This window comes from Pteropus alecto, unplaced genomic scaffold (genome assembly GCF_000325575.1).
Source record: "Pteropus alecto unplaced genomic scaffold, ASM32557v1 scaffold88, whole genome shotgun sequence".
In the NCBI taxonomy this organism is placed as follows: Eukaryota; Metazoa; Chordata; class Mammalia; order Chiroptera; family Pteropodidae; genus Pteropus; species Pteropus alecto.
This window is the reverse complement of record NW_006494611.1, coordinates 7,761,626-7,780,141: the sequence shown is the minus strand read 5'-3', so window position 1 is coordinate 7,780,141 and position 18,516 is coordinate 7,761,626. Positions and strand designations below refer to the sequence as shown.

General features: G+C 35.3%; 1 protein-coding gene across 2 annotated transcripts in view; it reads right to left on the bottom strand.

The window, feature by feature from the left end:
* The window catches only part of IL1RAP (interleukin 1 receptor accessory protein), a 123,063-nt gene that overhangs the window by 62,217 nt on the left and 42,330 nt on the right, over positions 1-18,516 (bottom strand). For both annotated transcript variants that reach the window (XM_025042310.1, XM_025042311.1), the window contains exon 4: positions 16,701-16,773. In XM_025042310.1, the coding sequence (XP_024898078.1) occupies positions 16,701-16,773 (73 nt within the window). The remainder of the gene's footprint in view (positions 1-16,700; positions 16,774-18,516) is intronic.

The window sequence follows — 18,516 nt, the reverse complement described above, 5'->3', positions numbered from 1 at the left end:
AAAAAAAAAAAAATTTAAATCACAAATCTCATAAAGGGCTTATATGAAGGATATAAAGAACTCTCTAAATTCAGTAAGAAAACAAACATTTTGAAAAAGGGACGAAGGACTTTGAGACATTTTTTCGAAGAAGACAGAGAGATAGCAAATAAACACATGAAAAGATGTCCCAAATCAAGTCATTAGATAAATGCAAATTAAAAGTCACACAATATACTACTGCATACTTATTAAAATGGCTAAAATTTTTAAAATGGAAAACAAGTGTTGATGAGGATATGCAGCAGCTGGAACTCTCATCCATTGCTGATGGGAATTCCCAATGAAGTACAACCATTTTAGGCAATAGTTTGACATTTTCCTATTAAGTTAAACATATACTTACGATATGACCTAACGATATCAGTTCTAAATATTTACCCTGGAGAAATTAAAATTCATGTTCAGACAAAAGTCTGTATGTACACTGGTGTTTATAGCAGCCTTCATCATAAATACCAAAACCTGGAAGCAGCCAAATGTACTTCAACTAGTGAATGAGTGAACAAACTGTGGTAAATCAATACAATTCCAATACAATTCTTACATTCCAATACTCAGCAACAAGGAATGAACTTCTGACACACTTGACAATATAGATGTATCTCAAGTTCATTTTGCTAAGTGAAAATGCAAGAAGCCCGGTTACAAATGATTTCATCTATATGACATTCTGGAAAAGACCGAATTACAGGAACAGAAAAACAGATCAGTAATTGTTAGGGGCTTAGGGTGGAGAAAGGTTGACTGTATAGTGGAAGCAAGAGAGAAATTTGGGGTGGGATAATGGAATTTTTTAGCATTTTAATTACAGTGGTTGTTACATGGTTTGCAGTTGCCAAAATTCATAGACTTTGTATACCAAAAACTGAATTTTACTATATGTAAATAAGAGTGAATTAAATAAATAATCTTTAAAAGGTCAAGAGTTGTATAGAGTAAACATCGATCCAAATAATTCCAGCCTCTTAATTAAAGATTTGGCTCTACTTGTAACAGCTGGCAGGGGACAAGCATTCAGTTGTGGACCCACTCTGAAATACTTTTTCCCACGCATCTCCAAGTGGTCAATTTGCACGAATCCTTCAAGACCTACCTTAGACACCAGCCATTTAGATATGGCCAGCTGCTCTCAATTTAAAACAATTTCCTTCACTTCTAAACCACAATAGCAGTTTCTCTGGACCTCTCTTGTAACATTAACCACTGTCCTTGCATAATTGGTATTTGAGGTTATACCTGATCCCCTGCTAGTTTCTGAGTTCAAAGAGAGGGCTTGGATCTTGGTTACCCAGCACAGTACCCAGCACACACAGTTTGATGGATATTTGTTTATATAGAGTGGAATGAGGAAACTCACTGTAAAAACAGAGATCAATAATTGCATAGAGATAAAAGTCGTTGCTTCCTCAGAACTCCTGATATACACTTTCATGCTCTCCTATACAAAATAATCTCATAGTTGATGTAAAGAATGAAATTTTAGCCATTTATTATATCCATTCATTCATTGAGTATTTACTGAGCACCTAATAAATGCAAAGCCTTCTACTAGGCGCTAAAGATACAGAGGTGTGTCTGTCCCCATGGAACTTACATTACAAAAAAGTGACAGATATTAAACAACTAATTAACTAGGTAAGTAACTAAGTAATTACATAATTAAAAACTAAATTGCTATTGGAAGGAGTATCATGAAAAAGAAGTATAGAATAATATGAAAGAGCACAGATCTTACTGAGCCTGAGTGTTTGCAAAGATGGGAGGGGCGGCACTCTCCGAAGAATTGCCTTTTGAGCTGAGTGCTGTAGAATGAAGGTATGAGGGGCAAAGTTGAGAGGAAGAGTGTGTAAAGGCCCTTAGAGTAAAAAGGAAACACCATATGTGAATGTCTGAAAAGATCTCAGGAAGCTTCATTGACAGAATCAAGAAAGAGGAATACAAAGAGATTGAGGTAACAGGAAGAAAATTGAACAGAAATGGTGATATAGGCCACTGCAAGGAATTGAAAGTTTATTCCAAGAATAATAGGAAATACTTTCAAGATTTTCATCAAAGGAGAATCATGATTTAATTTACCATTTGAAATAGATAATGCTGGTTGCCATGTGAAGAATAAATTGGAAGAGGCAAGAGTGGGGGAGGAGCTAGTTATAAAGTTACTGCAAAAAGTCCAAGAGTGAGATGGTGTGGCTTGGAAAGGCAATAGTTAATATGGAAAGAAGCTGACAAAACTACATGAAAGAAGGCCTAAGATGGACTAATGAAAAATGCAAAGAAAAAGAAAGGCAACTTGTTTCAGAGGCTCTTAAACCTCAAACCTACAGCTTTAATTACAGAACCTGAGTGGGCTAGAATCGGAAAGAACTAAACAATTTTACAGATGAGGAAACACAGATTCAGAAAGGTTATATAACATGTCCAAGGTCACCCAGCAAATTAGCAACCCACGGTATCAAGATCTTTTATGTTCCTTGTGTTATATCTCACTTATACTTTTTAAAGTCTAATTCAACTCTACTTTATTCTTCATTTTTAAAGCAAAGGCAGTAATGGTTCCATCAATGGGTCATGGTAAGTAACAGGGACCTCGAGACATTTAGACAAAAAACACAGTACACTGTAAGCAGCATAAAAATAGAAAACAGGACCTATTTTGTTCACTGTATCCTAAAGCCTGTCTCATCAAAATATTTCAATAAATGACTGTTCAGTGAGTGAATAAATGTTATTTTACAATTATATTGAAAAATAATATAAATCTCAACTAATTTAGAGTTACTAAAGCTAAAGGAAGTGGCAGAGAATCCTGAGACCAAAGACTGGTTTTCAAGCAACCTGATTTGAAGAGTACATGATACCTGCCCTTGAATTCCTAAAAAATTGATAAGAAAATTGTCCAAGTAAATTGGTAAGTAGAATTGATAAGCAAAAAATAATAATAATAAGTAAAACACATCTAGAGCAAATAAAAATTCTTCTGGGTAAAGGTTTAATGTCATTTGGAAATGTGCATTCTTGTGGGCGAACACCCAATTTTGAATGCAAAAATCTCAAACCTAATCTTATAATACAGAGAACCAGCTGATGCTTACCCACATGCTAAGTATGTGGTGTCAGTTTTTAGGCTCATCGGACATAGCTTCTGCTTCCTTACTTGCTTTTGCTGATTACAGAAAAACTTGAAATATCTCCGAAACAACTCAGCAAGGTAGGACAGATATTATCATCTTCATTTTATAGATAAGGACAGAGAGTCACATGGAGCCAAGGTTTGACTTGAGTCTAGGATACTTTTTTCCTCTACACTATATATTATGAATTATTGAAGGTATTTTCTGACCCAGGACCTTTTTTGAGCTCCCATATCACTGAGATTTAAATTTGTTACACTAGCGAAGAGGAAATACTCAAATGCTCCTCTCTTGGACCACAAATTAAGAAGCTGAGTCCTGGGAAGACCTCTGAATTCACCATGATCTCTTCTTTTTTGATGCAATGTGTTTTGCCTTAAGAAACCAGACTGTAAGGTGGCTATGTTATCATAACCAACCTGAGGCTTATTTGCTATTCAATACTTCAAAAAGACATTTACGATGGTGCAGTCATACTTCAGAAGACAGTTTGGCAGTTCTTCGAAATGTTAAACACATACCATATGACCCAGAAATTCTACTTCTAGGTATTTATCTAAGAAAAATGAAAACATATATCCATATGTACACAAATGTTCACATCATCATTTTTCATGACAGACAATAAGTGAAAATAATCTAAGTGTCCAATGATAATTAATGGATAAATAATGGAATATTATTCATCAATAAAAGGTAAAGAAATATGGATACATGCCACAATATGGATGTATCTTAAAAACATTATGTGAAAACATTATGCTAAGCTAGTTACAAAAAGCCACATATAATATGTTTCCATTTCTATTAAATGTCCAGAATAGGCAAATCTATAGAGATAGAAAGGAGATTAGTGGTTGCCTAGGGCTGAAGGGTAGGGGAGAGTGAGTAGATGTGGATTGGCAGCTAACAAACAGAGTTTGTTTGTTTTTTTCACATAATGATTATATTCTTAACTTAGAGTGTAGTAATGGCTAAAAGGCTAACATGACTGGTTTCTATTGCTTTCAACACATAGAGTCTTTAGAAAACATAAAATAAATGATTTCTTTACTAATGAAAGGGTTGGGATCCTCTAGGTCTGCTAAGAAAAAGAATAATGAGACTAGAAGATAAAGGCTTGAGTCCTGGTTCTTCTGTTTACTATCTCTATGATTATGGATGAGTCACCTAAACTTTCAAAGTCTCTTATTCCTGATCCATGAATAATGATATACTTTATCGTTTTTCTAATGGTCAAATAATGCGAGCATTTTAAAATTATAAACTACTATATGATGTCATTCACCACTGTAATGATTAGTTGCTACAATGATAATATGAACTATATCTGACACAGGTAAGCCCAACATGACATATGTTTGTTGCATGGAGATATGAAGGAATGCGGACAGATGAAGGAACAAGTGCTTATTTGTTTAATGAATGTATAATCACGCCTACTGACATTGAAATATTGACAGTTGGCTGGGTATACTCTGTTGCACTGACTTCTTAAAAAAATAATAATAAAATGAAACAAACCAGAAAATGAACAGACATGTTTAAATAAACTGATAGAGTAGGCAAGAATTAGGGGACATAGGTACTATTCGGGCTGAGTATCCAGTATTAGCAAACTCTGAAGCAGAGAAATGGGGACTCACTGATTTCAACCTCCAAAAATTGGGATGGCTAATGTTTATTTTCTTAACATTGCATGTCTAACAAATATGCAAATATCGGCCACAGTATAATAAAGGAAATTCAAAAGTGATATCTCTTTTTCTTCACAAATGTCCGAATTTAGTAGTCTATCAAGGTCATTCATAAATATTGAAATTATCTTTGTGCTAGAGAAGTTATTAACATCTCAATTTGCAGATAGAAATAAGGAGACAATGCTTAAACAACAGTGTATTTCACAATTGCTCTTTACCTACAGTCTCAAGAACTCCAACAGTTTAGGTCTTTATTTTCTTAGTTCCAAAAATTAAGTTACTCTTTATTTCTAATTATAAATATAATCAGATTGCAGTACATTCAGCTGATACCTAAAATTATTTTTAAAAGAGGGAAATAAACTCAAACATAATTGTACTTTCTAAAGATAAACACTGTTAAGATTTGGGCATATTCCATCAAAGGTTTTCTACATATATGCACCTATGTGCTTACACACACATGCTCACAATGCTGTGTGATAAACTAGTCAGAGGTTTGGGATGGGGAACTAATCTGTAGCATCTGTATATTAATTCCTTTGGGTAAATATTCTCACCATGGCCAATTTCAAACTATCAATGATTTAACAACTGGCTTGAAAAATCCCTGAAAATTGAACAATTGACTTTCATAAGCCAATGCAATTTAACTTTAGCTGCCACAGTTTTTAAAGGTTTCAGACTAATCCTGCTGTATGGTACCTGTGTTTAAACAAAAATACCTATCATCTAATCACTTCCATATAAATAAATAAAAAGTTATATTATATTTTTAATCGCTCAGTATTCCATTTTATTGATATAACAAATTAAGCATCCTCTATAAATAGATATTTACACTGTTTCCAATGTTATCCATTTTAAAACATAGGTAACATCGTAAGAAAAATATAGTTGTGGATACATCTTGATGCAAGTTGTGGATACATCTTGATGCAAGTACACTCACCCATAGCATATGAGATCACCACATCTAGTCATTAGATCAGTAAGCCCTGATCAATGATAAGTAAGATTGTTACCTCTTTAATTGTTGCCAATCTAATAGATGAAAAATGGCACCTCATTGTTGGTTTAATTTGCGTCTATCTTCTTACCCATGAACTTGAGCTTCTTTTTAATATGATCAATTTGTTTTATCCTTTTTGAAATGCCTGATCTGCCAGTTAAAAATAGTTGTTCATTTTTCCGGAGCATACTTTATATTGAAAGGATTTCTTCTGCATGCAAGAGCTGCTTGTAATCTGATGACATATACTTATATTTTCCCAATTTTTTATTTGTCCTTTAACTTATAATATGCTAATTTTGTCAATCTGTATGTAGTCAAATATATCAAAATTTATTTAATGATGTTTACCTTTGATGATATATCTAGAAAGGTCTTCTCCATCTCAATACCATAAAAATGTTTGTATATATTTTCATCTAGTATTTTAGGGTTTAATTTATTTTTTATATTTAAATATTTAATTCAACTGATATTTGTTTGGGAATATGGCATAAAGCAAGAATGAAATTTTATTTTTAAGTAAATTATCCAAATGTCCTAGTATTTAAAAACATCTTTTCCCACCCTCTAACTCTGGAGGCTACCTTGGGCAGCTGCCAGCTGCAGAGCTGGCTTCTTTTCTTTTCTGGATTCCTGTTTTCACTTCAATTTTGTTCTCTAAGGACTTCTTACCAACACAACAATTCATTTTAAAAGACACTTACTTTTAAATGCATCATTTCTAGATGCTTTACAGTAAAAGGGTCATTTAAGGGACCTTGTCCACCATACTGAGGGAAACTAAAATCTCCAATATATTTCCCATATGGCAGCTAGCAGAGACATTTAATAAGCTGTTAAGGATCTGCTTAAATCCTTTCAATATTTTTTTGTTGCGGTGAAAGTAAATATAACAATACTCTTAATATGCACTGGACACTGCCTATCTCTTCCTCTCATCTCGTGTCCCCTTACCCCTAGTTCTTGCAGGTCCAGCAACATTGGCAGCATGGTCCTTATAGTTCAGGGACTTCACACGTGCTACTCCACTGCCTTCGGTCTACTTTGCATATAGGTGGTTGTTTCTCACCTTTCAATGGGATGTACTGTGATCAGTATAATGCCTTCTAGATAATCTTCACAAAACTTTTTAATGTGTTTATTTCTTTTATGCCGTCCTAAACCTTCCCTAAGACTGGAAGCTCCATAAGGGTATAGATCATGTCTGTCTTGTTTACCAATAAATATGGGCAAGCACAGGGTCTAGCACATACCAATATACTACAAATCAATGAATGTAAAGTGGCTTACCCCTCTTTATACTCCCTGTGGTATGAATCTTTGTGCATAACAGGTGCCCAGAAAACATCTGCTGAGCTGGGTTTCACATCTAATCATAAAGAACCAGCCTCCCTAAATGTAGAGGTTATATAGATCTTTGACCTGTTTCTTCTCAATCACAAAGGTGTGTTCTCGAAATAAAAGAGAAATACTTGTCATCTTCGTGTGATAAAAATACTATATGCTTTAAAATGGATGACTAGCCCATGAAAACAACGATTTCCCGAAGAGGACTTGTGCATTAATCCTCAACAAATTTTCAGGTTTTCAATTCTGGAGAGTCCGCAGTGAGTGAAATAATATACTATGTATAAAGTAATGATAATGTCCCCAGCCCAATCTTTTGTGTACTTGCTGAATCCAGGTGATGGTTATTCTAGCTGTTTTGCTGCCACATACATACACAAAAGTGACAGCTTCTGAGAAAAATAAAACATTCCAGCTCCCTCAGAAATAAAATGGAACTTGGAGTGAAACCACCATCAAATTTCAAAATGTACACTAATCACTGCCAAAGTCTAACAGAGAAAAAAAAAAAAAAAAAAAACTTGTACTTTTAGACTAAAAAGAATTGTCTAGAGCTATGCACTACTGGACACCAAAAAAATCTCTGAGCCACATGTAAACATTATTTGCTAAGTCTGTTAACATCTAGGAGGAGGACCGGAGCCTGCTGTAGCTGGGTAAGAACGAAAGACAGGAAGTTACAGTTAGTATCTCTAAGCCGCATGGGAAGCCAAATGAGTAATGCCAAAACAACATTGCAGCATACTAAAGTTAATAGCTTGGCACTAAACTCAAACACACTGCATCTGTACTGAGCTGTCTTTCTTTTATCCATCTCTTATCTTGTCTAGAACCGATTTTCTTCAGGAGATTTTGTATAACCTTGGGAAAATGTATATAACCTGAATAGATGCAAATGAAGTGCATGGTATATCTTTCAGGAAGCTTGGAACAAATCAACTTGACATTGTATTTGCAACATAAAAAAAATCATATTCTATGTTTCTTTTTTTTTATTTGGTTGAATGTTTCTTTTCAAATGTGTAATTCCATTTTACCAATTATTGATAGACTGCTTTCATTGACATATTTAGAAAGCGAAGAGTTTTAATTATTAAGAATTCAGTGGCAACATGGTATAGTGAAAATAGCATGCATTTTAAAGTCAAACAGGTATGCAAGTTTTATAACTTAATAGCTATAGTAAGCTATTAGGTTAATTTAACTTTTTAATTCACTTTTCTAAATCTGAAGTTCCTCAATGGTGAAGACAGATTAAAACACCTATCTCTATATTATGGGGATGTTCAAAAATTTATGTAACACATATATATTATTCAGTTAATGTTATTTCCCCCACATTCTTTCTTTTCTATTACACACACAGTCCACTCTACAGTTATTACCAATTTACAGAGAATCAGAGTAAGAGATTTAAAGCCATGCTAAGCTTACCACGATCTTCCTTTAGTAATTAAAAAAAATTCAATATTGCATAATGCATCATAGCTATTATTGCAGTCATCAATTATCAGTGCATTGTAGATGAGAGGAAGGGCCTTTTTAATAACAGGATATTTAGAGCAATAAAGGTGAGATAACTAAGATCTGGCTCTAACAAAGCAACCAGGAAAAAAGACCTTGCCTTCCTTCACTTTCTTCCTGAAACCCCGCTTTAGTATATATATCTCACTAAGATTCATGCAATGGGAGGAACTCCTCCAACGCTTACATTTACTAATTGCTCTGTTCACAATGTCCATGATTTCAATTTTTCTCTAGACAAAGCTACACCCTCCTCCTAGGTCTGCATATAAACTGGGTTTCTACTGAACTTCAAGCAATACGTTGCTACCAGGAAAGGTGTTTCACAGCTCACTGTTAACTGCAACAACAGCAGATGATTTCTGCCTTAGATCTTATGAATGCAAGGTGTAAATGGGGAGCCAGAGTCTTATATTCTTGCCTGCTATCTCCTCTTCCTTCATTATTATGAAGGCCATGCACAGCTCTATGTCTCCACCATCTCTGCCTTACACTTCCTTCAGAATACAAGTATCCTAGTTGACAAAGCATATCCCTCGATATGCTGATGACTCTCACAGCTGGAGGTGCATTAGATGTAAGGAAACCTTTAAAAGCAGGGTCTCCAGCCTCCTGGCAGTGGACCACTAACAGTTCACGGCCTGTTAGTAATTCGGAATTCACAGCAGGAGGTGAGTGGTGGGCAAGCAAGCAAAGCTTCATCTGTATTTGCAGCCACTCCCCAGTGCTAGCATCACCACCTCAGCACCACCTGAAATCATCAGGCTCTGGATTATTATAGGAGCACTGGTTCCTGGTGCCAATAAGTTTGGGGACCGCTGCTCTAAAATACTTAAAGCTTGTATTTGCTCTCATCATTTTAATATACTAGGAAGAAGGGGAAAAGTCAAAATGTCAAAAAAAAAAAATAGAAAAAAAATGAATTGTTGAAAAAGGATACCACCCAATGGAAAGTTCAGGAAAAATGGGGGAATATTTAAGTATGGTACTAAAAATGTTCTTTTATGATCTGAAACAATAAATACCTGGGTTTGCATCAAATTCAGCAAGTCCCTCTGTGAAAAGACACTCTGTATCTCTTTCTCTGTTATCTCTCTTTTTCTATTTCTATCTCTAACTCTTCTCTCTCATCCTCTCTTCCCTTCCTGCCCTCTTTTCTCCACATCTCCGCTCCTTTTTCATTTTCCTTTTACCTTGAGTGGTCAGTAAAAAAGTGATAAAGAGGAATTTAGAATCGAGCTGTGGATGTTAAAAGTCTCCCATAAGAGAAAAACAATTTTCCCTAGGGAACCAGATAGATCAAAAGGTCCAAAGAAAATTAGAAAATATAAAGATAAAATAAATGCTTTCTCCCTGAAAAGAAAAAATTAGTTCATTAGGCAACTTTGGGGCACTCTGAACTCCCAAAGGATCTAAAGAACAGTTAACCTGGGTGTATCAATTTAACTATTAGGTACAATGTGTTTAAATAGCCAATGAGTCTATTGTGAACGATTAAAGGTTTCTCCTCAAAGAAAAAAAGGCAAAGCTATAGTAAGTAAATAATGGGTAATAATAGTTGAAATCTACCTGGAAACAACAATTTGTATATCTATCTGTGTTTGCTTTAACAATAATAGAGTCTTATATTTCAACTACAGTTCTACTGTAAGTTTAAGTAATTAGGAATCAAATAAAACCCAGGATATTACATTAATAAAGAGCTATATTTATGTAGAAAGACCACTAGTGACTAATGGATGTGCTCTCTTTCTGTTTTGTTCCTCTTGAGTAACTATATTTGTGGTGTAGACCCTACAGTTACCGGTGAGGAAGTGATAATTGGCAAATACTCTTCACTTGGTCCCTCTCACTGGTATGGCAAGGCCAAAATTTAAAGGGAACAAAATATTCTGACATATAAATTAATGGAAAAATGCAAACATCAGTATCTTGGTATACATATAAAAATGCACACTCCTGCCTACCTCAAGAAGCACTTCAAAAAAGATGAAAGTATCTTGGAAGGAAAAAAAAAAAAACAATGGATTGATGGGCAAAGAGACTTAAACTATTATTTCAGACCTTACAGACACTGTACGAAAGTGATATTTATTTCCCAATAATGTACAGCTATACCAAGAGATTTGATTCCGATGGCAGGAGAAAAGAAATTCATGAAAACAGCAGAACTCGGCCAAGTCTAGATTGTTGAGTGTGTGATTATTTTATCTCTTTTCTCTCATTTTCTCAGCCATCTTATATTTTCATTGTTTCTACTGCCTCTAAAACAGGTAAAGACGAAAGAAGGCAATTCTGTATCTCAGCTTTTATAGGTCTGGATGGCAGGTACTTGAAGTTGCTGACTGATGTTTCCAGATTATTTTTAAAATGTATCCATTTTCAATCTGTCCTTCAAAAATAAATGAGTAGCAGCTCTCAGTGGATTTTAAAATAAAGCAATCATTGCATTTTATGTTGAGGGTAGATATGTATTTTATTTTCTAAAGAAGTTAATTAGCTAAATAGAAAAAAATTAAAACCAATGGAATGAAAATGGGTGATAACTGGCTTGGAGTGAGTCGCTGATAATCGAAATAGTGATCTGGTTCTATAAAACTCATCTCAGTAATGCAGAAACAAATATTTGGGGGGAAATGCAGAGATAAAGGTAATTTTAAGGGCAGAGTAAATTCCTATAAACCAGACATTGTCACCTAAACTATATACATGTATACATATACTATATGTATATATACTATATACTATATACATATATTCCCTGCAAAATTAGTGGTTTCTCTTAACACCGCCATGTGAAGTATAAATGAGACCATTTTTCTAAACATAGAATTATGACCATGATAACAAGAAACTGTTGTGAAGAGTTTATATTTGCAAAGTCAGCATCAGGCCAATAAACTGTGATACTCAGATCTCTTCTCAATCAGGCTACAGAATACACACCCTTGGGAAGTATAAGTAACTTAAAAATGAACATTAGTGTGTTTCAAAATACAAATGCAGCTCAAAAACAAAACAAAAGAAGAAAAAAAAGTGAAGCTGCGTGCTCCCAAGTGGCAGCATTTAAAGGACAACAGGGTGAAATGTTATAATCCCAATGACCTTTAGGTCTAAGAATAAAATGAAACTATATTCTTCAGACATTCTTCAAATGTTTGAACTAAATTGCATAGAAACGAAGGGTGTTCAGGATGACCAGCCATGAGCAACAGAGACAGGACTGAATGTCACAAGTACATCTAAATATAGTTTTTCAAAAATCACATTCAATAACATGAGGCCACTGGGCCTGACAACAAATTGAATCCTGATAAAAGCTAAGAAAACCATTACATTGCATTAAAAATATTACATGTCCTTATAAAAGTAAGACAAAATTTAAAAAAGAAGAAAGAACTAGCCAACTATATCTAAAATACATTAAACACAAATATTCTCTTTCTCTGTAGGGATTCCTGTCCTCCGTAGTCTGTTCCCAGCCTGCCTTTCCAGCTTGGCTCCTAAATTGCCTTCGCATTGTCCCTTCAGTCACACCTCACTATTCTGCTCCCAAATAAGAGATGCATTTTCTCTTCCATAGAGCAACTGATCTTTGATTGAGAAGTCTTCTCTAGTACCTCTCTATAGGCTAGTAACCTTCTCTTCTTTCTCTCAGATTTTAATGTAAGATGCATACAGTAAGAACCTTCCCTATTTACCCTGGATTCTATACTATAAAATGGTCAAACATCTGATCTTTAGAATGAAGTGAAATCACTGTATGAAATACTTGTCATCAGAAATTACTTAATTAAATAGGAAGAGCATAGGTGATGTATGTCCATGAGGTCTAATAATATCCATAACGCTCATTAATAAAAACACAAGGCAGAATTGGTTGGGGCTTTGCTGTCATTGGTTGGTTGGTTGGTTTGGTTTATAGGCAAGGACAAAGTGACACAGAGTGATTAGATGACTTCTTTTACGTCATTACACAACTCACAAAGTGAAACAGTCATAACTTAACCCAATGTTTCTTATTTCCTGGTAAAATACAGTGTTTTTGGTTATTATTTATTTACTATTATTCACTCTCAATAAGCCAAAAGATTATTTCCACCCTCTGCAAATTTCTTATAAAAAAATGGAAAAGAAATCAGAGGAATTTACCTCCATTAGCAGAACAAGTCCTAAAGGAACTAAAGAAAATGTGTTCTAAAGGAAAGAGCTCTGGTTCTGGAGTCAAGGGTAGCCTTCAAATCCCAGCTCTATCAGCCATGCCACCATGAGTACTGTTAGCTTAGGCCACTCCCCTGGCTCTTCCTTTCCTAATCTACAAAACCAGTCTAAGAATCTCTAGCTCCCACGCCTCCCTACAGTGTTTTCTGTAAAGTTAATGATAATGTGTGTGAAATCCAGCCCTACACCTAGTGCATAGTCAACTGTCCGTTGACTTTAAAAAAGAAAGCTGTATTCACTGATCTGGGTGTATATGCATTTGGAGAAGAAAATACATTGCTCTCATCCTTAAGTGCTCTGTGTAGCAAATAATTTTGATATGGCAATATTTTTTAAATTCACCATATTATATATGGTGCTATTCTTACTCTCCAACTTGGAAATCACAAGTTCCAATATTTATTCCTGTTCTAAAGTCAGCTTTAACGGTTTGGCTTTCTAACACGCTGCCAATAAAACACCAAAAGAGAAATGTGTGATGAGTCGAAGTTTGCTTTTGGAATTCTTGCAAAGGAGAATTTCTTTGGGTTTAGTGTTGGAAATGTTTAATACAATAACAAGCAAAAAATTGGAATATTGCGTTTTGAGCTTACATTACAGTGATTTTTCTCTTAAAAAATAATATATTGGGAGGGGGGGACGCAAAGATACTCCTTATCTAAAAAGCACAGAAATCTATTACTGAGTGTTTCTTTAACGGCAAAACTTGTGACCCCTAGAATTAATCTTAATCTTCTTTCTAAATTGTATATATTCTAGTAGAGTCCAAGAGAGAGTATATTTAGTAAAAACAGCATGCATCTTGGGAACTGAGGAACCAGTTGAAGTCACAGTTATGCTAAGTATTAGCTGTGGGACTTTGGCTAATTCACTTAACCACTTTGATTCTTTTTTTCTTATCTAAAAAAAGGGAGTTATAACAGTCTGACTACTCTACGGTCTGGGTGTGAGAGTCAAATGACATAAAATATGTGAAATGTAAAGTGATTTTTCAGAAAAGAGAGCTTTATTATTACCATTATAACTAACACATTATAATTATATTATCGCTATTGTAATTATCCAAGCTTTAGTTCCTTAAAAGAAAGTAGATGCTTGCTTTTGATTATTGGCTTTTATCACCACCTGAGATGAAAATCACACTCCAAATTCCTGAGCAAATAAGGAAATCACAGTACTGCTACCAGAAAGACTATGTTCTGGCATTGGTGGTATAGTGGTTAGAAGAGCTGCCTTCCAGAAAGACTACTTTCTGAAGTCAGAATTGTGTGGCTTGATGTCCAATTCACGGCATTTGAAACACTGCATGGAAGGAAAGTTCTTATGTTGTTAGAGCTCCTTTTTTAAATTTAGGGCTTCTCTGAAGAGGAGGTGCCACATGGAAGGGCCGAGAAAAACAAGACAAAACTTTTACTAATGTCATATATATTTACAGTGCTGTGGGGTTTTCAGGCTATTTCTCTTTTGTTCCTCACATCAATTTTGTGATTCCATTAAGATGGGAACCTGAAGCACAGGAAGAGCTTCATGAAAGACCAACAAGTCTGCCAGCATCTACATCATAGTAAGAGGCGGTACCTTGATGCATGAAAGGTTGGTTGGTCTCTCAGCATGTGCCATGATCCTTTTTTTCCCCTAGTAGCCCAGAGCCAGTTGCCCTTTTATTCTTATCAACAACACTTCCTTTTTGTTCCTTTCCCTCCAACTAGGAAGTACATCACTGACACAGACACAATACACCTTTTCATAAGGAAGTGAATGAATATGTGCCAGATGGGCTGAGGGGATTACAACATGTTTCCTCCTCCTGTAGTGACTCAATGGGGCTGGTATGAGAACTTATCTTATTCAAGAAGTCAGCTTCCCCAGCAGAGTTATGAGTCACAGTTTCTGGGTAGAAAGCTCACTTTCCAACAGAATTAGGAGTGGGGGGTGCTCCTTGGATGGATTACAGTAAAGGTCATTAGGATAAGCAACACTGCCAGGACTGCTGAGAAAGCACCAGCACCCACTACCTTCTGAGACTTCGCAATTCTCTCAACAAGAGTAACGCACTCACCTCTCCCCTTTTCCTTCAACGTGAGGCAACACATAAAATCACACTGATGAATTACTGGTATGAATCCATTATAAAACTGGCCAGTTGGCCAATCTGGCCCAAAAATGCGTGTGAAAGAACATATGTGTGTATGCGAGAGAGAGAGAGAGAGAGAGGGGGAGAGAGAGAGAGAGAAACTAATTAATAATACACAAGTCCAAGCATTTCAATTGTATTGAAGTTTCATTATGTTTAGAGAGAGAGAGAGAGACAGAGAGAGAGAGAGAGAGAGGGAGAGAGCACCTATTATGTGTCTATGTGTCAATTATTATTTCACATATTTAAAAATCAAGGCATCGTGGCACTGATCAGTGAAATGGGACATTCAGCTAAACAGGACAGATGCTTGTATAAACAGCCAGTGGACCGTATTATAGTGTACCCCAGCTGAGTATCAACCCTGGTTATAATAAATGTTTTCCTCTGTGAAGATCCCAGGGCCAACAAGATTGGAAGTTATCTACTTCTCTCAGCTTTGAGTTGACTCCATCCTAGTTATACTCCTCCTTTAGTGCTATTTTTGGTTTCTAATAAAATGCTTTAAGAAGCATAGCAAAACTGAAACACACCAAGAAAATGTGAGCACGATGGTGAAAGGGCTCAAATTCATGCCATGTAAAGAATAGATGACGGCATATGTTAGAGAACATGGTCATGGTTATATGATTACTGTTTTAACATTTCTGAGGGCCTCTCACATAGAGGATATAACTCAATGATAATCAAAGTATAGCCCATGATCTTCAGGGAATTATCTGTGGAAAGCTTTTTTTAAATTTAAAAAAAAGATAGGTTCCTTGCATTAAAATTGAAAATGATTGGATTATGTATTTCTATTTAAAGCAAGCAGTTGAACCAAAGAAATGTATGGAAATGACAAGGAGACAAATTTCACTTATATGTACTAAAATCTTTCTAAGAATTTGGTCAGTCCAAAGACATAATGGGCTGCAATCAGGTATTACTACTTAGAGGTACCATGAAATGGTTCTCAACAGTAATTCTGGAGATGAGAGGAGACCTGAAAAAGTGGATTTTCAAGTCCCTTGTAACTCAGATTTCATGTGATCCAGATTCATGAGCATTGAGTTTGGTTATTCAAATCCAATGAAGGCTTTGGCTGGGTCCTCTTACGAACCAAAGAAAGAATGAACTTAATGACATGTCCTATATTTCCTATCTAGAAGCAGTGAGATGGAAACTCATCATTATTTATTTGTTTTGATAAGGTCTCAATGGACTGTTACCACCAAGGCCTCTCCACCACTGGCTCAGGTTTAGAAAACAGAGTGCTGCTACCATCACTGTCATTTATTTTCTCACAGGACCTGAACCAAGGAAAAGAAGCAGGATTCTAGTTGGCTTAAATGTGAAAGTGATAGAAAATTTCTATATTAATGCACATTCAGACCACTGCCCTAAGTGCACTGTGACCCATAACGACTAGAGATGTCAGTGGTTCCTCCCATTATCAACATTCTATAATTCTGTCAAATCTATGATTCTGTACTACCACAGAAGACAATGAAAATAAACAACATTAACTCATTTTCCGAAAGACTTGAGATATTACCCTATGCATGACTTGGATTTCAATAGATTGTCAAAAGCCATTCACTTACCTGAAGTATCACTTTGCAGGATCCCATAGAAGGAGAGACTCATTACACACCACAAAAGTCTCATCTTCTCAACCTAAACACAAAGATAAGGGAGAGTACTTATTACCCTCAAGTGCTTAAATAATATTTAGTGCATAAGCATGCTGGCTATTGGCTAGAAAGTATTCTAAGAATTTTACAATATTAACAAATTTAATTGTCAGAACCAACCAATAAGACAGGCTTTTTTTTTTTTTTTAATCCCTATTTACATATAAGAAAACTGAGAAGTTTAAATAACATAACCAAGACCCTTTGGTTAGAAAGTGGTAGAGTAATGATCAAACTCCAACAGCCTGGCTCTAGAATTGTTTCTTAATCACTGAAATATAAATGCCTACTTGAAAAATACTCCCTGGATTTTTTTTTTCATCAGAGTCATATTTCTAGCAGATAAATTTGATCTGATCGTTCTTCGCAATCCCTTGATCTATTCCCAATTGGAAATATTTTATAATACAGGCACTTTTTCCTTCTTTGTAATGAATAAAAAATCTAGAAGTCCTAAATTCAGACTTGGTTGGAACTCTAAATTTATAGTAAAAGGGAAATATATAAACTTCATGCCCTGTTGTGCCCACTCTTCTCACTGAAAAAGACAAATGATGAGGCTAGAATCCAATTTCTGTGATCTTTTGCCTTTCTATTGATAACCAGGTGAAACAGCCAACTAGCAAGAACCATGCCCTTATATTTGGTTGTGTGATCTTTAATGCAGAAGACTGGAGATTTAACAACTCTGAAATATTTCTTTCTCTACTACCCTAGACATATCTGGCCCCTAATAAAACCTCTGTAGGGTTATAAATACTGAAACTTGGACATTACTGAGAATTTCCATATTCAAGATCTCCAGTTTCTGTTCTGAACACAACAGCCATATATAAGGGTGCTCACAGAGGTCTTGGAAACTTGTCCAGATTATATTTCTAGTAAGTGACAAAGATGGAATTTATACACACGTCTGGCTAACTACAAGTCTATTATGCCATACATTAGCCTATGCCACAAGTTTCACAAGCACAAGGACCCACCAGTCTAAAAATGTCAAAGAAGTATTTGATAAATAGGGTGACCATATAACAGCATTTAACATGGGACACTTTTAAGAGTGCTATGCTGAAACAAAATATATAAACTGGTACTATCCAAGTGATCCAGAGTGTGTGGTCACTTTAAAGGACAATACAAGTTTTCAACACCTGTCACCTCTCTTGACTCCACATTATCAAAAAACTCTGTGCTTCCTTCTTCAGCATGACTATACACAAATTACAGGTGAGTTTATTATATCTTAAACAAATGATTAATCTCAGAGATGAAATGTCTCTTTCTTATCAACATCATTCCCTTCCAATTCTTATACTATTACCTTAGGGAACATTTTTCCCTATCAGTCATTCATTTATTCAATAAAACATGGATTGAACACTTTCTGTTTATAAGTCATTATATTATAACTATAGGGCCTCTGGTAAGTTAGATGTAGGGCCTCCTCTAATGGTACGTCTCCCCAGTAGAGGTGATAAACCACAGAGAGGAGCAGATAAGTGTTACTGAAAAAGGTGAAACCCGCTAAAGGAATCAAAAAAGACTAAACACAAGGTAGCTTTTGAACAGAGCAAAGACTGGTCTGGAAACTTAGAAGTGAGGCATAAGGAAAGTGGTTGGGAGAAAGAAGCTCAGTGGAAAATAATGCCCAAAGATAGGAAAAGCATGGACCATTAATAGAAAATAGTCTGTAAATAATTCAGTTTGGCTCAAGCAGGGTATTAGG